A 27,088-nucleotide genomic window follows, 5' to 3' on the forward strand; every position below is an offset into this window, starting at 1 on the left:
AATGGAAATGAATACATGCAATGAATAAAAGTAAAGACTCCTATGGCTCCTAGAACCTATTTCCCTGTCCTATTCAATCATCCATTAGGTCCCTGATCCTGGTGGTGAAGCATTGATACAACGAGCACCATCATTCTGTGACGTCTTAGGACCCTGGATAATAAACGCCTTCTCTCCTGTCGCAACATTGAAACGATAGATAACACCCGAGTTGTTCTCAGACGCATAAATAAGATTGGGACCAACAGCATAAACGGCACCCCAAAGGTTATTACCAGAGATATTTCCAAGATCTCGGAGAGTCTCCCACTTCTGTGTGTCGAGACTGAATCTTCCGAGGAACGTCTTGGCTGTGGAAGATTGGAGACCGTAAAGGTATCGCCCACCTTCTTTGACGAAGGCCCAATCAGCGATACCGTTGTCTGGTGTTGCGGTTCCTCGTTGGAGAATAGTGCCGTAGGTGGAACGTCTTGGATCGACGTCGATTTTGGCCCATGCTTTACCGGACTGCGCGATCCAGAAGTTACCCTGGTCGTCGATATCTCCACTGTTCCAGGTACCATCGATAATTGTGTCCATGAGAGTGTACGATCCAGTGCTTCCGATACGGATGACTTGACTCTTACTGTTCGGAATCTGAACGATACCGTAGATCAAATCATCGATGATGTTGTAAGTGATAGGATTGATGATTCCACCAGGACCGATACCAGTAGCGACTTGCTGATTCACTCCGGTAACTAGGTTCAGCCTGTAAAGAGTCTGAAGCTGGATCAAGTATCCTCCCTCATCACAGCTGAAAGATGGAGGAGGCGTAGGAGTCTCGACGATGTAGGTTCCGGCAACAGTACCTGAGGGTGCAATGGTCTGAACTGTCTTTGCGCTCGCCAGAGTAGTGGAACCAGTGTATTGTCTTGTGCTTGTGACGTATTGTGGCGGTTGAGTCTCGACGACAACCGTAGCAGCCTCAGTACCTGTAGGCGAGATTGTGGTGACTGTTGTGGGACCGCCCAGGACGTTTGTACCGGTGTATGATCTCGTGCTAGTGACAGGAGGAGGCGGAGGCGTTTCGATGATGATTGTTCCGGCTTCAGTTCCAGTTGGTGTGATGGTAGTTGCAGTAATCGGCCCGGCCAATACCGAAGTACCGGTGTATCGGCGAGTACTTGTCACTGGCGGCGTTTCGATAATGACGACTCCAGCCTCGGTGTCAGTAGGCGTGATGGTTGTCACCGTTATTGGGCCAGCCAGGATTGAAGTTCCAGTGTAGAATCGGGTACTAGTAACTGGTGGGGTCTCCACGAAGATCGTAGCAGGGTGAGTTCCCGAAGCAGGTACTGTAGACACGGTAGTCGGTCCTGTCAGAATAGACGTTCCAGTGTAGAACCTGGTAACAGTAACTGGGTGTGCAGGTGGTGTTGCGATAACGACTGTACCAGGAATAGACCCATCAGCAGGGACCGTGGTAAGAGCAACTGGCTCAGTGATGACATCGGCACCAGTGTAAAGTTCGGTGACAGTGACATAAGACTCTGGCAAGTCGATGATGACAGTTCCTGTCTCGCCAGGTGTACCAGGCGCCTCGGTTATCATCTGGCTGGCTGTAACCTTCCCGTATCGCATGATCGTGGTATAAGGCTGAGGTAGATCAACCAGAACAGTGCCTGTCTCACCGGGAGTAGCAGGTGCTTCCGTTTGTGTTGTCTCACCACCTACATCAACTAACCCGTACCTAGTCGTTGTTACATAAGGTTGCGCTAGATCAACGATTACGGTGGCAGTGTCACCTGGGCTAGGACCAGATTGCGTCTGAGTAGCTTCCTGACCAACCTCAACCAAGCCATAACGAGTAATTGTTGTAAAAGGCTGGGGAAGGTCAACGAGAATAGTGGCAGTCTCACCCGGACTGGCAGGCGTCCCGGTCTGGGTTGAATCTTGGCCAATGTCAACTAATCCATAACGAGTTACGGTTGTGTAAGGCTGAGCAAGATCCACAATGACGGTACCTGTTTCTCCCGGTACAGAGGGTGCTTGTGTCTGGGTGGTCTCACTACCGACATCAACCAAGCCGTATCTCGTTGTTGACATATATGGCTGGGCAAGGTCCACAACAACAGTGCCAGTCTCGCCTGGAACGTTAGGAGCCTGAGTTACTGTTGTCTCTTGTCCCAAATCAACGAGTCCATAGCGGGTTGTGGTTATGTATCGCTGAGCGAGGTCGGCGATAACGGTACCTGTTTCTCCTGGCACAGCAACTTGGTCGGTCGTAGTGGTTTCATGGCCAGCATCAACTAGACCATATCTAGTGACTGTTGTGTAGGGTTGATGGAGGTCAACAACAACGGTGCCACTCTCACCCGGTACACCCGGTGCCTGAGTTTGAGTCGTTTGGTGGGCGAGATCGACCAATCCGTAGCGAGTAGTAGTTATGTATCGCTGAGCAAGATCAGCAATAACAGTGCCTGTCTCACCCGGGATAGCTGGCGGCTCAGTGGTAGTTGTTTCATGATCAACATCAACCAGGCCATACCGAGTCACAGTTGTGTACGGCTGAGGTAGGTCAACGATGACTGTTCCAGTTTGCCCGGGAACAGCAGGGGTTTCGGTTTGAGTAACACCGTTTGGATCGGCGTCTGAGATAACACCGAATCGGGTGATAGTGGTGTACGGTTGGGGAAGATCGACGAGGACGGTCGCTGTTTCATCTGGCTCGAAGCTTTGTGTAACTGTTTCAGGAACAGAAACAATACCGAACCTAGTTGTTGTTGTAAACAGCTGAGGAAGATCCACAATAACTGTACCAGTTTCTCCGGGGACAGTAGGTTCTTCAGTGGTTGCAGTGCTAGCTGTGACCCGTCCATACCGGGCAATCGTCGTGAATGGCTGAGGCAAGTCAACAATAACGGTTCCAGTCTGACCTGGTGTCGCTGGAGTAATAGTAGTAACGCTATTAGTGCCTATCGGAACTCTGCCGAACCTGGTAGTCGTAAGGTAAGAATCAGGAAGGTCGACAATAATAGTGCCAGTCTCTCCTGGCGCTCCTGGTACCTGAGTTGTTGTGCTGCTACCACTCGTGATGCCTCCAAATCGAGTTGTTGTGACGTAAGGTTGAGGCAGGTCGATCAAGACTGTTCCCGTCTGACCAGCAACATCAGCTGTCTGAATTGTCATGCTGCTGCCCTCAGTAATGACTCCGTATCGGGTGGTAGTTCTGTACGGAGCAGGAAGATCCACAAGAACTGTGCCAGTTTGGCCTGGACCAGCAGGCGCCCTGGTAGTTGTACTAGCACCAGAAGTGATAATTCCGTATCGGATACTGGTCAAATATGGGTCGGGAAGATCAACGACGACCGTTCCTGTATGGTCGCCGACAGCTGGCTCATTGGTGGTGGTACTGCTACCATCTGGGATAAGTCCATACCGTGTCGTAGTGAGATACGAGTTCGGTAGATCGACGATGACGGTGCCAGTTTGTCCGGGAACAGTCGCGGTCCTAGTAGTGAGCGTACTAACAGAGACTCTTCCGAAACGTGTGGTGGTCACGTAGGGATCCGGTAGGTCAACAAATACAGTGCCTATCTGACCCGGAGAGGCAGGAAGCTTGGTACTTGTCGTACTGACAGAAACGCTTCCAAAGCGAGTCGTAGTTACGTAAAGGCCGGGTAGGTCGACAAACACTGTACCTGTTTGGCCCGGTGCTGTAGGTACCTTCGTGCTCGTGGTACTGACAGACACGCTGCCTAATCGGGTTGTAGTCACATAAGGATCTGGTAAATCGACGAAGATCGTACCGGTTTGACCCGGTGAGACAGGAGCCTTGGTGCTCCTCGTGGCAACAGACACAGATCCGTATCGCGTGGTGATGAGATAAGAATCAGGAAGGTCAATGAAGACAGTTCCTGTCTGACCAGGTGCTGTAGGTATTTTGGTACTAGTGCTAATAACTGACACGCTTCCAAAGCGTGTTGTAGTAACATAGAGGTCTGGTAGGTCAATGAAGACTGTGCCAGTTTGACCGGGCGACACAGGAGTCTTGGTGCTAATGGTACTAGCAGTTACGCTTCCATACCGTGTGGTGGTTACGTATGGCTCAGGAAGGTCAATCAGTACGATTCCTGTCTGTCCAGGTACGGCTGGAGAGCGCGTGGTCATGGTACTAGCAGTAACACTTCCATAGCGAATGATAGTTGTAAATGGTTGTGGCGCATCGATGATGACAGTTCCAGTCTGGCCCGCGCTGGTGGGCATCATGGTACTTGTGCTCAGCGCAGTGACACTACCGAATCTAGTGTATGTGGCCATAGGCTGTGGCAAATCTACTAACACGGTCCCAGTTTGACCCGGGGTAGCTGCAGTCAACGTGGCAGTTGTTGGAACACTAACGCTGCCGAACCTTGTGGTTGTTGTATAAGGCCGAGGAAGATGAATGACGACAGTACCAGTCTGACCTGGAGTAGCTGGCATGAAGATGCTAGTGCCTGATAGAGATCCAGTACCATAGCTAGTAATGGTCGTGAAAGGATTGGGAAGGTCAACAAAGACCGTGCCAGTCTGCCCCGGAGACGCGGGAGTTTGAGTTCGAGTCGCTGGAGCACTGACACTTCCATATCTGATGATTGTGGTCCAAGGCTGGGGAAGATCAACGACAACAGTACCGGTTCCTCCTTGACTAAATCCAGTGAGGGTCCTGGTGCCAGCTGCAGTGACAGACCCGTAGCTAGTGTATGTGACATAAGGCTGAGGCAGATCGACCAGCACAGTGCCCGTCTCCCCGGGCTTCTGAGGTGCCTGGGTTGTCCTTGTGGAGGCCGTGACACTGCCATGACGAGTCGTTGTGATGAAAGGCTGGGGTAGATAGATAATGACAGTGCCTGTTCCTCCCGGACTTGTGGCAGTCTGGGTTGTTATCGAGGACGCTGATACGCTGCCATAGCGGGTGATGGTAGTGTAAGGCTGCGGGAGATCCACAATGACAATGCCGGTACCCTCGGGACCCTGTGCGCTTTGAGTCGTGGTAGAAGCAGCTGACACGCTTCCATATCGGGTAGTAGTCACCCATGACTGAGGCCTGAATACGATGACTGTGCCGGTCTGACCTGCAACTGTAGGGGTCACAGTAGTCGTGTAGGCTGATGTGATTGTGGCGTAAGAGGTTGTTGTGACAAAAGGAATTGTGGAAGACGGGACTTGAATGATAACAGTCCCTGTCTGTCCTGGTGACGTTGGAGTCTGCGTAATAGTTGTAGTGAATGACTCAGTCCCAGTGCGAGTGACTGTGGTATAAGGCGTAGCACCCGGGGGCAGCTCAATAACAATTGTGCCAGTCTCCCCAACGCTAGAAGGTGTCTGAGTGAAGGTCCTAGTGGCACTTCCAGTACCCGTAATCGTTGTCGTGACATAAGCAGGTGGAACTTCAATAACGACGGTTCCGATTCGTCCTGTGCCAGAAGGCTCTCGAGTGAACGTCTTTGTTGTGGAGTCTGTACCAGTACTCGTGACGGTACGATACGATGTGATGAGAGGAACCTCAACGACAACTGTATCAGTAAAGCCATCTCCACTATGAGTCTGAGTGAAGATCCTGGTGTCAGAACCCGATCCGAAATTCGTCACAGTGACATAACGCATAGCGGGCACTTCAATACGGACCGTACCGTCCTCGCCCGGTCGCTCAGGAGGAAGGGTAACCGTACGAGCTGTCGTTCCAGTCCACTGCTCACTAACATTGACATAGCGGATACCAGCAGTAGGGAAGTCAACACGAATAGTACCTGTATCGCCAGGTCCAGTGGGAGGTACAATGACTGTTCGAGTAGTTGAACCGGTCCAATATTCGCTGACTGCCACGTAGTTCGCGCCATCAGCGGGGACGTCAACGCGCACAGTCCCTGTTTGACCTGGACCTGCAGCTGTTTCGGTGCTTCTACGTGTAGTCAAACCAGTCCAGAAACTTGACACAGTGACATAATCTGGCTTATCAGGGTAGTCGATTCGGACTGTGCCTGTTTGGCCGGGTTGAGAAGGACGCTGGGTCGATGTGCGAGTAGTTGATCCTGTCCAGACACCAGTGATGGTAGTGTAGTCATCGCCATTGTCCGGTACATCCAATCGGATAGTGCCAGTATCACCAGGCACGGAAGGACGCTGTGTGTTGGTTCGAGTAGTCGATCCTGTCCAGAAGCTAGTGACAGTAGTATACTCCTCCGGAACATCCACCCGAATGGTTCCGGTCTCACCAGGTGCCGAAGGAGGCTCAGTTACAACGCGAGTGGTCGAACCAGTCCAGAGGCTAGTTATGGTGGTGAAAGGCGTCGCATTGGGAGGGAGCTCCACGATGACTGTACCGGTTCCATCCGGATCAGATGGCCTCTGAGTAAAGGTCTTCGTCTCAGACCCCGTCGCCACAGTCCTCGTGGTAGTTGCATACTTAATGGGTGTGATGACAATAACCGTACCCGTCTCTCCTGCCGGCACGTTCTCTGGCGTGCTTGTTGTGGGAGCAGGTACATCGCCTCCACGAGTTAGAGTTGTACGTGGATTCGGTAGGTCAACAACAACTACTCCCGGCCCGTCGGGACCATCTGGAAACGTAGTAACTGTTTGAGGCGCTGTTACACTTCCCCAGTGCGTAGTGGAAATGATGCGAGTATTGATGGGAGGCAGAATGACCACGACGGTACCGGTTTCGCCGGGATGATTGGGAGGAATCGTGCTTGTAACAGGTGCGGTTCCAGTTCCAATTCGAGAAATAGTTGCGTAAGGTACACTGCTTGATGGAAGCTCATGCACAACAGTGACTGTTCCGCTGGGTCCGTCTGGCTGGAGAGTATATGTGATAGGTACTGTGCCAGTTCCGACTCGAGTGATGGTCTGGTGTGGTCGCGTATTCGGAGGCACGTCAATAAAGACGATTCCAGGCTCTTCAGGTCCACCAGGTGGTTGAGTTGACGTGACTGTAGCTGTTCCAGTGCCTGTGCGAGTAACTGTCGCGTATTGATCAGGCCCCGAGGGGATCATAATAACTACAGTACCAGTGTCATCTGGGTCGCTGGGATATTGGGTCGACGTAATGGTTCCAGTGCCAGTGCCTGTGCGCACAATTGTGGTGAAGTGACCCTTGGTCTGAGGTACCTCAACGATAACCGTGCTGACATCACCAGGGCGATCAGGCTGAAGGGTTCGTGTAGTTGGAACTCCAACACTATTGACGCGAGTAATTGTTGTGTAACTCTCTCGTCGGACCGTGACAGTGCCATGCTCATCTGTATGGTCGATAATGACCGTTTTTGTGTCTTCGCGCTGCACAGTTCTGGTAATAGAAACTTCGACATTTTGTGTATGGTCGACTGTGGTAATTCTCGGGCTTGCGACTCTCGTGAGAGGATCGTGAAGGGTATTCGGATCATCCGGTCGCTCGATGATAACAGTAGTCGGATCACCAGATCGTGTAGGAATAAGAGTGCGCGTTCGCACGGCTGTCAATGAGGGAATGAAAGAAGTAATCGTCATTACAGGTTCCTTCACGATAACTGTTCCCACTGGTGGTGTTCCCTGTGGAGGGATTGTGTACGTAGTCGGGGGTCCATCACCAAAGACGGCGGTTGTAATATACGAGGCATTGGGAGGGACATAAAATGTACTGAATCCCGTTAGAGCTTTTCAAAATAATTGAACCGCTTCACCAACCGCGTAATTGTCGCGTCCGAAGTTCTCGTCCCGTTGACCACTCTGATGGGCTGCAGCTGGATGATCCTCTCACCAGCACTGCACTCAAACTCCGGTGCCCTAGCTGCTGCGTTAGTAAGGAAAGTAAGGAAAGCCCCGTAGCGGGTGATGTCATGTAGCCACATGGCTAATAAAGCTCCCTCGATGGGATGATAAACCGCGAAATGAATGAACGGTCACTAGAAGAAAGGAATCTCGAAAAAGGGAGAAAGAACAAAGTTACGTGAACTTTCTTAAAGAGAGACGTTGGTATATACAGACGTTTGCTTCATCCCAAAACAGAGAGCTTCCATGCTGCAAAAGGACTACATACGGCTTGGACATTCCTGCAGCACGGAACTGTCGAGCTTGGGGAGTAGAGTTAGATGGCTCTAGACTGAGACATCGAGGTGAATGCGTGCTGATCGAGCTTTGATCCAATGAGAAGCATCGGAGAGAGCCACTTACATACCAGTCTTTACAGTGTCTCAGAGCTACCCGCAAAGACGCAAGGTCCGCTTAACAATCATTTGGTCAAAGGTTGAACAATTATCTTTAATCTCTACTCTCCCCAGAAATCCGAGTCATGGAGCTCGATCCGTGAGAAGTCCTCATGACAAGAGCCTCTGACGTTCTAGATCTCGAGTCGCGTTCCTGCATAAAAGCTCTCACAGACCCTTTGCCCTTGCGCTAATACGAAAGCGTCAGAGAGATTGCGCCATGGGATCTGCATTAAGGTTTCGGTCTTGATCGCCACGGTAGTCTCCGTGTTACCGGAAGCAGAACTCTTCACACGTTGTCTCAGTCGTGATCTTATCAAGATCTTGAAGACAAGATACTGCCAAGGCCAGGAACTCATTCCAAGGTAGCTATTGTCAGTGTTGGAATAAAATGGAGATCTTCTGGCAAACATTAAAACAATAGTTACAACGTTCTGATCATGGTGTTGAATGACCGGCCACTGATGAAGACGCATTCCAGAGAGCTAGCGAACACTAACGGACTTTCTGGACATATACCCTCCGGTAATAGCCACCATGTAATCGGTAGGTCCGTTCGTTCGAGGCGCATTCTAGAGCGCCGACGTTGTTCCTCTAATCCTTAACACTAGTTCAGCCATATCTAGATGGTCACCATCAATAGCTACCATGATATGCAGCATATTTAATTAATTGTCCTCTCGCACATTATCGAATGCTCATCAACGCTCCTTTACGTTTGTACCCTCACGTTCCTTTCTTTGTCACTCTTTATCACCTCCAACATGAGGTCATACGCCCTGCTCGGCTTTATACTTCCCACCTATGCTCTAGTAGCCTACCAGCCCTGTCTCACCACCACTGCCCTACCTCTTATCACTGTAGTCAGTGGTCCAGACGGCTATCAAAGTGAATACACACGCACATATCAAGAGTTCTACCCTTCGGGGTTGACGAAGAAGACATATACCATCACAGAAACATGTTCAAGTATCGACTGCCATGGTGCACCTATCGAGACTGCTCCTCCACCTGGATTTACCCATGCTGTGGTCAAATGCAACGCTTGTGGTGGCCAAGGTACTCAAGTTGCGACTCTGACCTTTCCTACTGAGTCTATTGAGGCATACTCATCTTCTGGATATATCGTTGAGCCTCTCGATGCTGCACAGGCTACAAAGGCTTGGGTTGACCAAGTCAACGTACCCGGTGCCATCGAGACAGTACAGGTCAACTCTGACCAAGGCTCCAACACTAGCACTGGTTCTCCCACTCCAGACTCTCCAGAACAGAATGGTTCTCAGCCTCAAGTGCCAAGTCCCGAGGATACACATCAAGATCAACAATACAACGGAAGCTTTGGAAACACAGGCTCAGACCTCGCCGCCACTGGGTACACCGGCTCTGTAGATGGAAATGGCGCTTCCAACGATCAGATTATCGACCACGTAGGTGGTTCTTCAAGCGCACAAGGATCGGGATCTGGTGATACTGCCAATAGCTCAGGATTCGAAGGTTCGGGTGCTGGAACCATCCCCCAACATGGTCCTTCATCCCCATCTTCTACAAACAAGTGGACTGAATCCAATGGTCAAGGATCAAACATTCCTGGTGGTGCAGATAGCGCACCAGCTAATCCCCCGACAAATGCTTCAGAAGGCGGTTCCTCTTCTTCGGATGCTCTATCTGCTGATGGAGAGCCCAAGAGCAAGAACAAACCAAACAACCCAGCTGACACTACATCCTCTGATGACACCGATGGATCATCTGGCGATGTTTCGAACTCTGGTGTTGTAAGCCCTCCATCACCACAAAACGGCACTCCTTCTGATGACAACTCAAGTCCCCAATCCTCGAGTGGTGAGACTGATGCAGACCGATACAGCGTTCCTCAAACTGTTAGCGCTGCAGGCTCTCATAAGGTCAACGTCTTCGCATGCACCTTGACCAGTGTTGCCAGCATCGTTGTTATTTGGCTACTATAACCTACAATCGTTACGTTTTATATGTCACTCTTTCTATTTTGATTTACTTTAGCGATAAGCATATTCTAGAGCTTATGAATCATGATACCAAAAGAAATGTATAATAACATTGACTGCTCCACCTTCAACAAAAGTCTCACTTCCACGTGACACCTTATTTTAAGACAGCCATTTTCATCATCCGTAGACGATCTTCCCCGACTTGAGTCGGGTTGACAACCCTTCGTCGAATGACAAATACCTTGCGACTCTCTGTGGAGGGCCAATGATCACAATTTTACGTGGCGCTGTTAAAGAATGAATGGGTGGTCTGGATCAGGAGGCTAATGACGACAGGTATGCTGTTCCTGCAGTGGTGGCTTCAGCTACTAAACGCTTCTGGCTAGACCCCTGAGCCTGGATCTAGATTTCAGGCACTGAGATACGCCAAGTACCCAGCCCTTGGGTTCACCGAGTCTCGACCCTTTAACGGACCCAGGTGATCGGGTCGTTCAACGTCCAATTGCCCAAAAAGTTCATGCAGAATGATCTATCCGTCTTATGGCTTTAGCTAAGACTACATTCCGTTGACAGGCACAGGATAACGTCCAAGTCTACGAGGTCTGGGCCTTCAGCTTTGACAATTTTACCAACTCTCTTCTTATCAACATTTAGTACAAATAACCCCGGAAACTCTGGTTGGCGATAACATGTACGAACTATGCAATATGAAAACCGGGAGTCTAACGTCTGTAAATGCAGTATTCCTTGTTTTCGCTGCAAACTAAGCTCAGACTACCTCCTTAGGATACATAATATAGAAACTTGCACAGTCACAGCTGACACAAAGTCTTGTAATGACAAATATCTTGACAGCTCCCGGAGACACAAGCCGCCTAGTCGTAGTTCTAACTCTTCATGCTGTCCAGAATGTGGCTATCACTAGTCTCCCATGGATGCTTTTGCTCCAAAGATCTAATCATCTTTTCATGATGGGCAGACCTCGGGGTGATGCTAGCCTTGAACGGGCTAGGGTGGCTAACAATACCAGGCGTGAATAGGACCTCTTTAGTGTCTCCCTTCTCGCTGGTGATATTAAAAACTGCAAGAGTCTGAGCGATGTTGAGAAACAAGGCATTGTCGGCTAGTACGCGTCCGGGACAGACACGACGTCCAAATCCAAACACGAATGCGTGTGGGTCTTGTTCGGGTTCGGTGCCGTCAGTTGGTAGGAACCTTTCTGGTTTAAAGCTCATCGGCTCGCTATACACCTCAGGGTCATGCGCAAAGTGCCTGTAAATGTTTAGAATCAGTTCCACATTTTTGCTAGCGTGGGTACTCACCAGATGTTGGCAATCACCATAGAGCCCTTGGGAATAAGATATCCCTCGAACACATCCTCTGTAGTGCTTGTGTGAGGCAAGCCCATAGGCGCAACTGGATGCCATCTCAAGACTTCTTTGACCACAGCCTCGACATATGGCAGGTTTGGACGATCCATCGAGGTTGGGAGCCTATTATTACCAATGACCCCATCAATCTCTTCTTGCGCTTTTCTAACAACGTCTGGAGATAGCGACATAGCAAGAAAGAAACATGCGATTGAAGACACAGTCTGTTGGGTGTTAGTGAGTGCTGATGCAACGGTCCAAAGGTTCCCAGCTTACCGTATCAGCCCCCGCTACATATAAAGACGCAGCTGACCACTTATTGGTAAGTTTCTCTTCAGCGGAATCGTCACCTGCTTCAAGAAGCTGGGCCAGAAATGAATTGTCTTGCTTGCCATGTGCGATTTGATGTTGAACAAAAGCATAAGGCTTTTCCGTCACGTCATGAAGTTCTGATGCCCACTGGCGGGCAAGCCTTTTGAAGCCTGCAACAGGGACCCAGTCGGGCACATGCCTCACTAATATTGTTAGTTTCCTTATGTGCTGAGCGACAGTTTAAGACGGGAATTCCTTACAGAAAGGCAGTATATCAACTAAGAATGCGCCAGGTACCGCAGCGACGCCAAAATCATCCATGGCCTTGCCAGCCATTGAAATGAGTGGATCTTCCTTAAATGGTTCTGCTGTGTATCCATAAGCAATCTTCAAGATGACGGCCCCAGCCTCTCTAAGTTGCATTAGCCCTAGATTGGAATAGGGAAACAGAAAACATACTTTCTAATATGGTCTGTCAAACGTTCCGGGTGATCTAGCACATGAAGCAGAAAGTGGCTAACTTCAGCCTCTTGTAGAGCATCATATTGAGCTGCAGCGGTCTTTGATCCAATAATGCGTGCCATATTCTTTCGGTGAGTTCGGAAGCGGTCATTATATCCCGAGAGCGCGAGTGATTTATCCCAGCCGATCCTGAGTCTACAGTCAGTCGGGCTTCAATATCATGGCTCAAAGTGGGTGGTCCTACATTTCACCGGCAAAGACTTGTGTAGGTCTTGACGAATGCTTGACCGATCGTTTGTCTAGGAGGTCGAAGGCGAGCCTTGCGTCATTGATGATAACAATGGTCTGGCCCATTACTGTGACGGAGCTAATCGGGCCTGGTCATCAAGAATTAGTCGAAGTTTGCCTAGTATCAGCTTTGGTTCCAAGATCGCACCATAAAGGTCCTTATGCTTCAGCCAGTGAAATGCCTCAACCACACCAGGCGGGGGAAGATCGTTGAGATTTCCTACTAGAGGAAGACCTTTCGGCCCAGGAGGCAGAGGCGGTCGTTTCGAGCCATTGGAAACCAGCCGAAGGCCGATATAGGCAACAAGGCCAATACAGATACTGACAAGAAGCGTCCAAGATTCGACCATAATGGTTACATGACGGGAATCAAAAAAGTAAGCAGAGAAGAAATATTACCATGATATAAATAAATCCTCGCGCCCCGGTTATTTCGCATCAATTCGATACGGGCTTGGCCGCTTCAAGGGATCTGCCCGAGCCCTATGCATGTGCCGGGTGTTTCCCCTGTGCAGGTTATCGAATCAAAGATGAAGGATTACATGTCATCCCTGTCGAAACCGTAGGATTCAGTGGTGGCAAATAAATACGGTTAGCCGCGCTATGCGAGTACGCAGGGGTAAAGTGAGGCTTTGAGGACCAGTTACTCCGTGCGTGCCGCAAACCAGTTTAGGGTAGATTAACGAATAAAACACAGCAACGTATATACGAATCAACAAGACAGTATTCGTCGCTGTACTGTCTTACAAATTCAAGGAAACAGTCATTAAAGTCAATATGATAACGATGTTCAGGTGCAAGGTTCATGAACATGTCTTCGAAGCGTGTAGCTCAATTAGACAACAACTCACGCTCTGACTGAAGAAGTGGAATTCACACTTCTGATAGCCTTTACAATTCAGAGCATTAACAGATCAGATACTGTGAAAATCAATCGCATGTATCTGCTGGCCAATCATCATTCACCATGAAACCCATGCAAACGAAGAACTGCTGTAAAGCATCGATGGATTCAACTTTTTTTGTTCATGAGCCCGTCAGGCTTTATGACGGAAATAGTGATAATATCGATAGCGAGCCTTATCTGAGGCCCCATATAAATTCGCTCATTATCCACTATTCACTACGTGGAGCTGTTAACGAAAAATCATTCAAATTTGTAAACCAGTGATGTTCGACGTTTTCTTACGGTTACAAGTCCGGATAAGACTAAAAGTGTAGCTGACTACACTTACATATAGGATATTTCGTAAACCGTCGTAACCATGCTATGTGATTAAAGTTTATTTTGAAGAAAGAAGGAATGACTAGAGCTGTCGAGGTCTCGGCATGTTGGGCAGTGAGTGAGACCATCGAGCTGATTGATGGTACCTCAATATTGATTGGAACGGTAGTCGTATCATCGGCGTGGGCATCGTACCTCGATTCAGTCGCAGTCACGGAGTACTCTGTAGTCGTATCTCTTGTCGCAGGAGTTGTAGTGGCGGCACCGGGCAGTTCTTGGGAAGATACAACTGCGGTGCGTGCTGGACTCCGTTAATGTTTCGATGATCGCATCGCTGGCAGCGTCTCGAGCTGTGATAGACGTGGACTCCTACGTCGTCGTGGTTCCGATGACGGTCGGAGTTTTCAACAGCTTCGTCGGCAGTGGTAACGATCGCTGTGTCCGGTAAAGAGATTTGAAGAATAGTTATACGATTGTCGAAAATCGCACCAACCAGACCGTTTGCATGACCAAGTTTATCTTTGTTCTTGTCTTGAAGGGAGTTAAGAATCAGTGAACTTGACTGCACCTCTCTTCGGCCCACGCTATGGTGTATTGTCAGCAGTTACTGCGGATTTGACCTATTCACGGGTGAGCTGTAATAGTTACTGTGAATAACAAAATCCTCATTGCCCTGTTCAAGGTGGGAAAGCCCTAAGGATTGTTGAAAGATGATGCAAAGTTAACGCTTTGCATGATACGCACGCAGTTGATGACTGATACAGGTTCCATGATGAGCGTTTTGTTAATGCGGCAAATCTTGCTATCGACGTTACTTACTCGTGTACCTAGACAATCTCGCCTGCTATGGATAAAATGGGGAGGAATCTCCAAGACTTTCATTTGCTGTACCGTACCGGGTGGGTTAAAGGAAATTTGGATTATGCTTAAAGCACGGGAGCGCAGGCAAAGTCGTCCCGGTTATCATCTGATCCACTCGTATACTGCCAAATGCGAAATTGAGTAAAAAGGGTGGATTTGACATCCAACGGATGCAAGCGTTCCGCATCTCTATGGGTCGCCAGGATAGAAGCCGGATATAGTGAATATGTAATAGCTGATAAACGCACAACCCTAGCCAGTGAGAGATATTCCAGACTTCCATCAGTCTTGAAATGGTACTCGCCGGCTGTCATGAGTTGATACAATATCACTAGTGTGAGCATTATAACGTCACCTGGATCTCAGCTGAGCTGTTATCAATTTCGGGGTTCAAAACATGAAAATTCTCTTACGCCAAGAGAGGCGATTACGCATCCAGGTAGTCTGTTCGATGGGGCCAGTGATGCTTTGAAGGGTCTTGGTGAGGCTCGGCAATCGGCAAAAGTGCCGGAGACACGCGTTAGTGGATCTTGGCGAATTCTAACGGCGCCGTCTGCCTAACTAACGTATTGCTACTTGATTGCAAGAAAGGTTTACAGAATCATACAATTGCGATGAATGTTGAGAAGAAGTTTAGACTGAGATGTAGGTAAATACAGAGTGATGTTCTGGTGGAAGTTTACAGAGCCTCTATCAGTTCGCAGCAGATTCATCACATCGCCAACATCCCACCCTGATCCGAGCTTCTCTTAGGCGACTCATTCCGTAGTGGGATAGGTCGGCAAGACGGCACAAAAACGACCACAAATATAGAGCCAAGATACATGCACCGTGGAGTTCCTGCCAAGTACCATGTTCCGTTCCAACCGTCTTGATGGCTTGGCAGATCTTATATCATGATAATCAATCCTAATCAGATTCATCTTATCTGATCCTTCTTTTCTGATCCATGTTAAGCTTAACTGTGTAACGTGACCATAAACATGAGTGCCACTACAGAGAAGGGTCAGCCTATGCCTGAGGTGACTTCTCCCAAGGCCTCAGCGTCTGAATCGGATCTTGCGAGGGCTCAGACATCTTCTGGTATGCTGTGGACATCACTATGGAAAGTATTTACTAACTGGTTCTTAGGCGACTCTGTTGAAGAGGTCCTTTCGGCTGCTGGTGTAGGCTTCAAGCCTGATGATCCCACGCTACCATGTCTTACCCTCCGCATGTGGTTCATTGGCATCGGCTTCTGTCTCGTCGGTAGCGGCGTGAATACCCTCTACACCCTTCGATTCCCTTCCATCAGTCTATCGCAGTCCGCCATTCAATTCCTGGCATATCCCGTCGGCAAAGCTTGGGAGTATGTCGTTCCTGACTGGGGCTTCACCTTGTTCGGCAAGCGACATAGCCTCAATCCAGGACCGTTCAACCACAAGGAGAACATGCTCATTTACATCTTGGCCAACCTCAGTTTTCTGACAAGGCTAAGCGCTGATGTCCTTACCGAGCAGCGTGTCTTCTACGGTCTGAAAGCAGGATGGGGCTTCGAGCTGCTCGCAACACTCCAGTCAATCCTCTTCGGATTCGCATTGGCGGGTCTCGCTCGTTCCTTGGTTGTTGAGCCCAAGGGCCTTGTTTGGCCTGGAGTTCTTGGAAACACTGCTCTCAATGCTGCTCTGCACGCGCCAAAGCAGGAAGTCAAGGTTGGCACGATGTCGCGTTACCGTTTCTTCCTCCTTGCCTTCTGTGCTTCTTTCTGTTGGTACTGGTTCCCGGATTTCATTTTCCCTGCTCTGGGCTACTTCACCTGGATCTGCTGGGTTGCTCCCAAGAACACTGTCGTCAATCAGGTCTTCGGTATGAAGAGTGGACTTGGGCTTCTGCCTTTTACCTTTGACTGTACGTATACCCAGCGCAAGGCTCATTGTTCCTGTTACTGACATAATTACCAGGGAGCCAGATTGCTTACATCGGATCGCCTCTCGTCGTGCCTGTTTGGGCTATCCTCAACGTCCTCGCCTCCCTCGTCTTTTGGATCTACATCATTAGTCCGGCACTGTACTACTCCAACACCTGGTTCTCGGCCCATCTACCTCTTCAGAGCAACTCCATCTACGACAACACCGGTGCCGTCTTCAATGTTTCCAAGGTCATCAACAAAAAGGATGACTTTACTTTTGATCCCCAGAAGTATGCGGACTATTCCCAAGTAAGCTCACTTGACCTCTCTCTTATTGGCCTTTCCAGGCTCTAACAATCGTGGAAAGATCTACCTGCCCGTCACCTACGCCCTCAACACCTTCGGTTTGTCCTTCGCCACAATCTCATCACTCTTCGTATGGCTTTTCCTCGAGAAGCGACAGGAGCTAATGGAAACCTTCCGTGGTGCTATCCAATCATTCAAATCACGAGCGCAGGGCCCTACTCGCGACAAGCTCCAGCCGCAGTATGAAGCTGTGCCACAATGGTGGTACATGGCCGCAGCTCTCGTAGCATTGGGCATTGGTATTTTCACCTACGAGTTCTATCCTGTCCAGCTTCGCTGGTACGGTGTCATCTTTGCCATGGTGGTATCCTCTGTCTTTTTCGTCCCTGTAAGTGAATCAACTTCTGCAGGAAACCATTAGTTGCTAATTACTCCAAGCTTGCCTGGGTGTACGCCACCAGTAACATCAAGATCCAGATTGACATCTTCTGTCGAATCATCGCTGGCTATGTCTGGGAAGGTAAGGTTCTGGCCAACATTTGGTTCTTCAATGTTGGTTATATCTCCGGCATCAAGGGACTTGCCTTTGCTCAGGATCTGAAGCTCGGCATCTACTGTGGCGTAAGTACATATGCCTTTCAACTGTTGCGACTTCCTCTCACAAATGATAGATCCCCCCAAGAAGCCTATTCGCTGTTCAACTTGTGGGCCTTGTCATGGGTACCTTGGGTCAAGTCTCGGTGTTGAACTGGGCGCTTGGACATATTCCTAACGTGTGTGACCCCAAGCTTGCACCTAACGGTTTCACCTGCCCCTTCTCACGAACGCACTTCAACACAAGTATGGTCTGGGGTGCTCTTGGACCTCGTCGCTTCTTCGAGGAGGGTGCTCTATACAGACCATTGCTCTGGTTCTTCTTTGTCGGCGCCACTCTTCCCGTAGTAGTCTACCTACTTCGAAAAAAGGTCTTCCCTCACGTCAGTTGGCTGAAGAAGATCCACGTGCCCTTGTGGCTCGGTGGTCTGAACTACATCCCCCCCGCTTCTGGTGTCAACTACGGCAGTTGGGCTCTCTTTGGCCTTTTGTTCGGAGTTGTCATCAAGAAGCGTAAGGCGGACTGGTGGCGACGATTCAACTTTGTCTTCAGTTCAGCTCTTGACTGTTCAGTAGCCATCGCTGGTATCGTCATCTTCTTCTCCATTTTCTACACAGGTGCCGCGAAGAACTTTAAGTGGTGGGGTACCAACGTTTACAAAGTAAGCATTTGTCCATTCTTGGTGGAATTTGTCAGCTAATCATTTTGCAGAACACATGTGACTGGGAGGGCTGCACATACAGGTCTACCCCCAGTGGGCAGACATTTGCACCTTGAAGTCGTTAGCGAGTACTTAATATGACATGGTGAAGATGAGTGGGGTCGAGAGCATGACGGCGGATGTTTGCCTGTCGATGGCTCCAACAGCACATGAATAATTACGGTGTTCTCAAATTAATTGCGTAAGAAGTTTGTATTCTTCACCCCGGCAAGTTGTTACAATGAGACGTTGAATTCCATTGCGGTTTTGGTGCCTGGGTCAACCTTCAGTTCAACATTTTGGCCCCCAATACTAGCAGCCATCAGAGATCACATCAATACCTAATAAAAGCGATTGGATCATTTTGGCCCCCATTGCAACCCTCCATCAAGCAACATCCTGACTGGCTGAAGTCTTGTACACTCCCAGACGTGCAAAGTGAAGCGCCAATTCGTTGGCAGCTTCCAGTTGCTTTAGGTACCATCAATGGGTCACGGCCGTTACAAGCAACAGTAGATGCAAGTAAGCGCACTTTGCCGCCAGCCTTAATAATTTCAGTGTATTTATAACATTGAGACGCTTGCTGTTGTTGTCATTGCGGCTGTGGCTGGGTCGGGCGGAGGTCAGTTGTGGTCAGCATAAGCGGCAAAGCTGAACTGCACTCAGACTGTCGTGGAGGGCAAAACGAGGCTCTGGATATAACTCAAGTTTCGAGGAATCTAGACTGGTAGCGTCTAGGACTATCATGGCGGTTATGGAAACGGCCCCTGTTTCAACCTGTTCAAAGCCTGAGTCTAGGTACAAACACAATGTACGTTGGACGTGTATAAAGAGCCCAGAAGTCTCAGTTCTTGGCTTCCATCTCAAAAAGAAACTCAACTCGACAACCTGCATCCCAACACAACATACAATCTTTTATTCAATTATTTCTTCTTTCAACATGGCAGCTGTATCCAAGATCATAACCGTGGTGTTGCACATCGTACAAATCATCTGCGCAATCAGTATCATCGGCATCGCTAGCAATTACATCGCAACCCACAAGTCCCGAAGTCTCGGCCATCTCAGTCGCTTCATATTCGCAGATGTTGTCGCCGTCATATCTACCTTCTTTGCTGTGATCTGGCTCATCCCCTTCTCGAGCAACTACATGAACTGGTACATCGATGCTCTGCTTGGTGTCTTTTCCGCTGCCATGGCCGGCTGGCTGGTCTATGTAAGTTGACATGTACAATCTTCCTCGGCTGGTAACGAACGCTAATCATGTACCAGTCATCAGAGAAGCTCTGTGGGGAGATCAACAGGCACGACGCAAAGGCAGTGCTGGACTTTGACGATGTCGGTGCCACGTGGTGTACCAAGTGGAAAGCCCTTTATGTCTTTGCCATCATCTCTGTCGCCTTGTGGATCATTTCTGCTGCCGTCGGATACTTCTGGGTCAAGAAGAACATGAAGGCTGCAAAGTCTCACTACAAGCCGTCTAGCGGTGGTCGTCGCCCTCGCGCTCGACGCTAAACGATCTTTTGATACACATTGTGGACACTATGTTCCTGGAAGGTTGAGGTGAGGAGGACTCGGCAATCTGCACATGTGGCCCTATTGTATACATGGAATTCGGGGTAGGTTGGTGATGGGACGAGCAGATGACCGGCGTTTGACAGCACAGAGAGGTAGGTAAAACGAGTATGGTTTCTTTGTTTCGTTATTCTAGTTATAATAATCATTCCTCCAAAAGCCCAATCATGAGTAAGGAAAGAGTCAGAAACGCTTTAAACAATGCGCGGCCCGAAGGTCGGCATTCTTAGGAATTGAAAGTGCTTGAGGTGTTTTTCTGTCTCAACAGGCCCCGTCACCAGTACTCCGGCTCCCTTCTTCTTCATCTCTTGGGCACTGGGGATTTAGTCGTCCGCCACCTCGAAGATTGACATCAGGTACAGGATACACTTGGGGTTCATAGCTAAAACACGATTCCTCAAACCAAAAAGCCATTGACAGTGCTACCAAAATAGAGATAGCCGGCACAGCTAGTCGTCCCCGCAATTAACCAAGTGTGTAACATGTATATCCGGTACAGAGCTAAGACGAAGAGTCCAAGGGCCACCGCGATCAAGCTTGCAGCAACCATGGACAACACCGTTGTTCCCGAGTCGCTCGGCACATCTTTCGACCTCAGACAGTATGGCACCTTTTCCAGGCAGGGTTTTGCAATCCAGTTTGGTCCCTGAGGCATGATAAGCAAAGCCCTGAAAGGTCGTGGTATCTCCCACGGTACTCCAGGCCAAAGAGCAAGAGTGGGCATTTCGGTTGGCCGCGGCATCGTCGTTGATCTGGTTAATGGTGAGCCTCGCGGCACCTGCTGCAATGACTAAACTGGCAATGGTAGCGAGCCATGCAGCCCAGTCCAGTGGCTTTCTCCATTCGTATCCATTCTTCATCTCGCCTGGTAGGGCAACCACGCTGCTCACTGTAGCGGAAATGTCAATACACATGTATTGATGATGCTGTGTTGAAGAGTTCGACTGACCTCAGTTATCTCTTTGAGTTTCGTCGATAACAGATCCATGAAGGATATTTGTAAAGACGTGCTCAGTTCACAATGGTTAGAGGGGGCTGGAGCTGGTAGAAGAAAGAGAATATAGGAGCAAGGTAGCGGGTGAGGGAGGTCCGAGCCTTTTGAGAAGGGCGTACCACGGCACGGTGAAGTAAGGCCATACACAAGTGTTGGGGTCATGATGCTTAGACTGCGTAAGAGAAAAGCCATATTGATGTTGATACTCAGCCAATGCCACGTTCGCCAGTAAGATAGAAAGGCTGCTCCGAACAGTCGAATGTTGGCTGCACAGGCATGTTTATTATTGGCATAATTGCGATTTGAAATGATCATCACTCGGCTCCTCCAGACCAACCAACGAGCTCAGCATCCCTCCAGAAAGCCATCTGGGATAAGGTTGAACTCAGCTCAAAGCTGAACCACTATACACCCAGGATAATGTTATCAAGGTTTAACATACTGCAATTTACACAACCACAGAGTCATGACTCTAGTTATCTCACCATGGAACCAGTAGAAAGTAGTTTTGACATTCCAGGCTATCACATGGTCAATCCCGTGATTCATTGACAGGCAGATGCCAATTCACACAACGTCAATCAAAATCACAAACCCCTGCTAGAATAATCCTATATCTCTTCAACGCCGCACCCATCTCAATCTCACTTCCTTGGGCCTGTTTATCTGCAGTGTTAACACAGGCTGGCTATCCTGCAAAAGGTCCAACAACCTCTCGCGTCCCCGTTCCATTGTCTCTCCATCTACAAGAACAGGCTCGACACTGCAACTCCTAAATATTGTCATGATAACGGACACAAACTCTACTTGTGACATTTTTTGACCTGGACATGCGCGGGGACCGCTGGACCAGGGCATGTAGGTACCCCGATGTGGAACGTGGAAACCTGCACCAGATTGAAGCCAGCGTGAGGGGTTGAACACCAACCTGTCAGACCCCCACTCCGAATGAGACGTATGTAAAGCCATTGTGTTGACATGGACCGCGCATGGAGCTTGTAGTGGGAAAGATGAAGATTCTGAGGTGGAGATAGTCTGGTCTGTGTCGATGGTGCGTATCAACATACTCACTGCGGGATAAAGGCGGAGAGTCTCGAACTGCAGTACAACATTAGTTCATCCAGTCGTTGAGTCGATATGAAACGGACTGACCATAATAGCTAGGCATCGCGTTAGTCTTGGGAAGATTGTCGCATATTCTTCTTGTGCCAAGTGCCTGTCGTGGTCGCGTAGTACAGCGTCAATCTCGGCTTGAATCCAAGCCTGCCACTGCGGATAGGCGGCCAAGAGGACCAACGCGTATGACATTGTGTTTGATGTGGTGTCAAATCCAGCCGCGGTTAAAATGAAGAGATTGCCGGCAATCTCATTCTCTGTGAGATACTGTTTCTTCTCGGTTCTAGTAGATATTGTCACATGATTTCGGTCGTCTACCTTGGCTTGGTCTGAAAGTCGGAGTAATGTCGTCATGATATTATTCTGTCCATCTTCAGAGAGCCTTGAACGCTCTTGGTAGAGCATGTCTGTCGTCAAGCTCGGTAGTTGTACCAGAGCTTGACCGAGCCTTTTCGAAAGACGTGGCATGAAGGGTAGTCTCAGGATACTGGAGGGAACGAAAGCGGCTGCAAGGAGGAGATCGGTAACCAAAGCGATAGCATCCACATAGGAAAGGCTCTTTTTTGAATCACGGTACGACGAAGAGATAGAAAATGCTGTGTGTCGGCCGTATGCGACTTGAGTGAGGACGTTGATGGCAATGGCGCGGAGGCCGGGAAGGGAATCTGAGGAAGTGTTGTCAGTAGAAGGTGCAGTGGCTGCCGTACTATGAGGAGCCGAAACAGAAGACACATGTGTTCGATAAGGGAAGAGGCTTGGTGGACACCCTCTTTCCAAACCGCATCACTGATGCGCTCGTTGAAAGCAGGGCCGATAATGCGGCGCTGGCGAGACCATGACTCGTCTTTGCTCTACGTGATAGCATCTTGTCAGTGATTGATATAACAACGCCCGCTAGTGCGGTAACCCTGGACTTACTGTTACTAGGTTTGGGCCGAGCAAGCCCATGGTCTTCAACGAGATGTCTGGATGAAGGAAGTCTTTACGCCTAGCTAAGATCGAGTGCGCCATGCCAGGATCAGCACAGACGAGGCGGTTATGTCCTGTTGTAACGACCATGAAGGCTTGTCCCAGGCGCTCATGTGCAGCACCTTTGTCGTGGAACTCCCAGCCCCAGCACGTCACCTCAAACATCGTTATCATGGTAGCAGGGAAGACAGCTTTTAGGATAGGTCGGAGAGGCTCAGACACGACAGCGAAGGCGAACTGAGTTCTCATTAACTTTCTCAAATCTCGAGGCCGTATGAAAGGAAGGATAAGAACTCACGCTATCGGGATCATATGGACATATGACAATGGGAAGACCAGTGGCAGATGCTGCACGATAATTTCGGATGAGGGTTCGGAGTTGAGAGGTGACCCATAGCGACAAAGTCACTATGGCTCCAAGTAAGAGAACATTCATGATATCATTTATCACGAGGAAGTTAAAGAAGAAGTGCTGTTGTGGACTTCTCGCTTCAAGCAGTGTTCCGCCCGAGATCCAGAGCGGTCAAGATTGTTGAGGCCTGCTAGAGAGCTGAGGCCTTCTTTTAAAGACAATCGAGATACATCGTAATCAAAAGCTAGGGGAAACATTTGATGTAAATGTCTAACGGCTGGTTCTTTTCCGTGTAGTACGATCTCTCAAGCTTGGTCAACTCATTACTGCTCCATAGCGGTTGCGACTTTGCGGCCCCCGAGACTACCGGGGGGCCGAAGCAGCCAATCACAATCGTCTATGCCCAAGGACATTAGGACACTGAATTCCCGTATCAGGGATGACGGTGAATTACATGCTGGTAGTTGTTAACTCGCATACTTTGGACTATCTATTAAACAGGGATATGCCTCTTCAGCCACCTCTGCAAAACTTTCGTCGCGGGATATTGTTCTTCCCCAAGTCTCAAAAGCATCGCAACATGTCCTTCAAATCCCTCTCCCTCGAAAACATGCAGATCAACCCTGGTACCCGCCGCCTTGAGCACAGCCGAAAGCTCAACCGCCTGTCTAATATCACCTTTTCGCTGAACATGAAGCAGCAGAAATGCCCGGGCGTTTGGCAAAGATGAATGAAGTGTGGGCGACATGGTATCCAGGTGTTGTGGGTCGCTGCCAAGACCCGAGAGCATGTTGCTGACTATCGAGCCTGTATTGTCCGCGATGGAAGCAGCTGCGTTGTAGTTTGATCCATCTAGTGCAATGACGCCTTTCAGGATATCCATTTCGAACCCAGCGTTGCGTGCGTAACTTGGATCAGTGCCGATTAAGCTGACGACATGAGCACCAGAACTGTGACCCATCAAGATCACACGCGTGCCATCGATTCCAAGATTCACGCCATTGTTGGCGAGATATGCCACTGCGTCGGCAACCTCCTGCACTTGTTCTTGGACAGTAACGGTGGGAATCAATGTGTAGTCGATCGATGCAAAAGCATAGCCTAGATCATTCAGGTACTTGACTTTTGCTGAACCAATGGAGTCGAGATATGTCCCAATCGTCCAGCTTCCGCCATGGACGAATACGATGATTGGTGAGTTGGAGGTTGTCGATGTGGGCTTCCACAGACGTAGACGTTGAGTTTCCTTCTTCCCAAAGATAAAATCTGCGCCTCCATCAGGCAAGTCATTGTTCATCTCCGACATGAGCTCTTGAACTCTTTTCATTGTTATATCGTCGCTTGTATCTTGATAGATGGTAAGACCAGTAATTTCTTCCCCTCTTGCAGCCAACGCACTGGGACTGAGCCCGTGAGATGTTTTCATGTCGGATTCGATAGGAGTGCTCATGTTTGATATGTAAGTGCAATGAAAAAGATGTCCTCAATTGAGAGTCAGAATGATCGCTCACTATAGATATATTGTCAAGTTAATATGTTAATCTGCTATTCCAGTTGCCTAAAAAGTACGCGCAAGTTGATACGTAAGTCACTTAGCTGCCTGATATGTCGAATTATTAGACTGAATTGTCGATGGAATAGCAAAAGGACCTGCCTTATCGTGGATGTTGATCCCGAATTTGGGTGCCTGCAGGTGCCGCATATCCGTGTTATCTATCCTCCCCTGCTCTGGCGCTGAAGGATTTCAATGTGGATGATAACTATCACTAGAGCGATTGGAGTTCCTGATGCTGTTACCTCAAAGAAAAAAAAAAAGAAAGTCAACTGTCGGTTGCAGAATAGGTATGCTATATAAATTTCAAAATACGCTCAATATGCTTCTAAGTTCTAAGATCAAGTGATCAAGCGCTATGTCTTGACCTCTTCCATGTAGAGATCATATACTCCATCCCCTACATGGGTACTCCGATAGATCCACAAACTCCTCCCCTTCCCTGTCGCCGCAGGATCTTTCGGTTCTTCGTCTAGAGCATCCTCTTCAACCATAGCTCTCAAAACCTTGGCCTCGGAGAGCGTGTCCGACGGGGGCACGACAACCCTTCCTGACACCTTAGCTGCCACAATTGCCACAGCCAACTGGAGGATCGCTGTTATGAACAAGATAAGAGTCATGACACCCCAGTGAGAGACAGAAAGTTTCTGCCCGACCGTAGGCGCTTGGCCGGGTAGTACGACATCCGTATTGGCTTCAATCGTGGCTGCTAGCGCGCCCGTTGAGAAACGCGACAGGAGGTACTCTGCCATGCCGGTCGAGCCGTTGAGTGGTACTCCGAAGAGCGATGCGGCTGGGTAGCTGTTTGTTCTGGTGTTGTTTGCGTGGTCGAGGCCTCCGAGGGCTATTGCCGCTGTGACCAAGTGTGCCAGTCTATCGCCAACTTGGTGCTCCGATCGTTTCGCATTTTCCACGGGGCCCATCTTGATCGTACAGTTGTAGAACCATGGGTCGGTCGGAGATGGTTCAAACACCGAGAGATGACTACAGTCGCTGCCACAGTCCTGAGATCCGGATGTCATGTAAACCTTGAAGTTCGGACCTTCCTTGCTCGGAAACGTTATGTTTCTCGTCTTCCGCCCGTCTTCAATAACAATATTTTGCGTGGTCCCATTTCCTCCCTCGCGGACCTTGAATGCCTTACATTGCGTCTTTATGTCGACTTTCCTGTCTGTGTACGCTGAGACAGGAGCCGCATTCGGGTTATTCTGGGTAGCTGTGTTCGTTTCGCGAAAAACATAAGAACAGTATTCATCACAAAAAAAGTACTTATCATCGCCGAAGAACAGAGTGTTCGGCCAAGGAATATCAACAAGAGTGCCTTGGTTAAGACCCTGTGATATGATGCCGTAGCTATTAACCGCGTATTCTTCACCAAAGGTTGAGGCAGATCCATTAACAACGCTTATAGTTGAGACAGTGCTTAGGTCTGCAACAGACACGTTTCCGGCGACTAAAAGGGCTGTGTCCTCTGTTTTTTCGACAGAGTAACACAAGCCCAGGGAGGCGTAGCCAACTTGAGTTGCCTGACTCATTTAGCAAAGTTGCGAGAGAAACAACATGGGAACTTACAAGAAATAATGCTACCCAGGCTAGAACACCGAGGTGAATCCTCCATCGCTTCGATTTGAAAGCCAAGACTATTACTTGGCTCATACTGTTGACATGTAAAATCGCCTTGACCTTCTGTCGTGATCTGGGCCGCTTGCTCAAAATCCACCATCTCATGTCTCCAACTGCATGCGTCAACTGGCTCATAGTCGACATTCCAAGAGCAATGAGGAATCCCGTGATAAGCGCGTTGAAATATTTCTTATGTTTCGATGACATGACATCGTAGAGAGCATAACCAATCAGGATGATATAGACAACAATAATAAACATAATGGTAATCAGCCATTTTCCACAAAGGCCCAGCCAGACTCTTACTTTTGGTCGGCGACGGGCTGGAAGTCCTTGAAATCGTCTGGGTGGTGGACTTGATGTTCTTGACGGCGAGTTCTGAAACTGGAGTTCGATATTATGTTGGCCATTTGGCTCAACGGCGTGGTATTGACCTGTCATGATGATAAGATGTGAGGTAGAATTGAGCAGTCAATTCAACTGGAAGTCAATTGGAATCTCTCCGTCATTATAAATATCCAATCCCGGACGCACTGTCACCTCTCAAGATGGTCTTAACTGCCTTGTGTCTAAGTTCTCGCCTATACTTCCTATGATGGTTTAGCGTTCCCCGCTATGTCCGCTAGCCTGGCAGTTCTAGAGTATGATTGGTCCGCCCGTATTGAGAAGACAAAGCGTGGATAGCTTTGAGGCTTTGGCATTTTCAGAAACTTCCAGACCTCCTTGGCAGAT

At 49.1% G+C, this 27,088-nt stretch overlaps 8 protein-coding genes across 8 annotated transcripts; 3 read left to right on the forward strand and 5 right to left on the reverse strand.

Moving 5' to 3' along the window:
- Positions 1 to 84: 84 nt before the first annotated feature.
- FIESC28_01958 (uncharacterized protein) lies at positions 85 to 7,850 on the reverse strand (the record flags this gene model as incomplete). The annotated part of the gene is made up of 2 exons (XM_031156108.1): positions 85 to 7,639; positions 7,687 to 7,850. 2 exons carry the CDS (start codon positions 7,848 to 7,850, stop codon positions 85 to 87), a joined length of 7,719 nt encoding a protein of 2,572 aa, XP_031019814.1.
- A 1,118-nt stretch (positions 7,851 to 8,968) lies between these two features.
- FIESC28_01959 (uncharacterized protein) lies at positions 8,969 to 10,168 on the forward strand (the record flags this gene model as incomplete). Its single annotated transcript, XM_031156109.1, has 1 exon — positions 8,969 to 10,168. One exon carries the CDS (start codon positions 8,969 to 8,971, stop codon positions 10,166 to 10,168), a length of 1,200 nt encoding a protein of 399 aa, XP_031019815.1.
- An 887-nt stretch (positions 10,169 to 11,055) lies between these two features.
- Positions 11,056 to 12,950, reverse strand: FIESC28_01960 (uncharacterized protein; the record flags this gene model as incomplete). The annotated part of the gene is made up of 7 exons (XM_031156110.1): positions 11,056 to 11,440; positions 11,491 to 11,762; positions 11,815 to 12,053; positions 12,111 to 12,262; positions 12,310 to 12,501; positions 12,557 to 12,689; positions 12,749 to 12,950. 7 exons carry the CDS (start codon positions 12,948 to 12,950, stop codon positions 11,056 to 11,058), a joined length of 1,575 nt encoding a protein of 524 aa, XP_031019816.1.
- Positions 12,951 to 15,669: 2,719 nt separating this feature from the next.
- Positions 15,670 to 18,252, forward strand: FIESC28_01961 (uncharacterized protein; the record flags this gene model as incomplete). The annotated part of the gene is made up of 7 exons (XM_031156111.1): positions 15,670 to 15,769; positions 15,818 to 16,573; positions 16,627 to 16,883; positions 16,942 to 17,268; positions 17,319 to 17,501; positions 17,552 to 18,136; positions 18,187 to 18,252. 7 exons carry the CDS (start codon positions 15,670 to 15,672, stop codon positions 18,250 to 18,252), a joined length of 2,274 nt encoding a protein of 757 aa, XP_031019817.1.
- Positions 18,253 to 19,115: 863 nt separating this feature from the next.
- On the forward strand, positions 19,116 to 19,690 carry FIESC28_01962 (uncharacterized protein; the record flags this gene model as incomplete). Its single annotated transcript, XM_031156112.1, has 2 exons — positions 19,116 to 19,391; positions 19,448 to 19,690. 2 exons carry the CDS (start codon positions 19,116 to 19,118, stop codon positions 19,688 to 19,690), a joined length of 519 nt encoding a protein of 172 aa, XP_031019818.1.
- A 509-nt stretch (positions 19,691 to 20,199) lies between these two features.
- FIESC28_01963 (uncharacterized protein) lies at positions 20,200 to 23,265 on the reverse strand (the record flags this gene model as incomplete). Its single annotated transcript, XM_031156113.1, has 6 exons — positions 20,200 to 20,639; positions 21,812 to 21,842; positions 21,897 to 22,525; positions 22,627 to 22,711; positions 22,779 to 23,066; positions 23,128 to 23,265. 6 exons carry the CDS (start codon positions 23,263 to 23,265, stop codon positions 20,200 to 20,202), a joined length of 1,611 nt encoding a protein of 536 aa, XP_031019819.1.
- Positions 23,266 to 23,674: 409 nt separating this feature from the next.
- On the reverse strand, positions 23,675 to 24,631 carry FIESC28_01964 (uncharacterized protein; the record flags this gene model as incomplete). The annotated part of the gene is made up of 1 exon (XM_031156114.1): positions 23,675 to 24,631. One exon carries the CDS (start codon positions 24,629 to 24,631, stop codon positions 23,675 to 23,677), a length of 957 nt encoding a protein of 318 aa, XP_031019820.1.
- Positions 24,632 to 25,089: 458 nt separating this feature from the next.
- Positions 25,090 to 26,797, reverse strand: FIESC28_01965 (uncharacterized protein; the record flags this gene model as incomplete). The annotated part of the gene is made up of 2 exons (XM_031156115.1): positions 25,090 to 26,259; positions 26,306 to 26,797. 2 exons carry the CDS (start codon positions 26,795 to 26,797, stop codon positions 25,090 to 25,092), a joined length of 1,662 nt encoding a protein of 553 aa, XP_031019821.1.
- Positions 26,798 to 27,088: the final 291 nt, after the last annotated feature.

Source organism: Fusarium coffeatum (genome assembly GCF_003316985.1).
Source record: "Fusarium coffeatum strain FIESC_28 chromosome Unknown BRIP53273_contig_43, whole genome shotgun sequence".
NCBI lineage: Eukaryota > Fungi > Ascomycota > Sordariomycetes > Hypocreales > Nectriaceae > Fusarium > Fusarium coffeatum.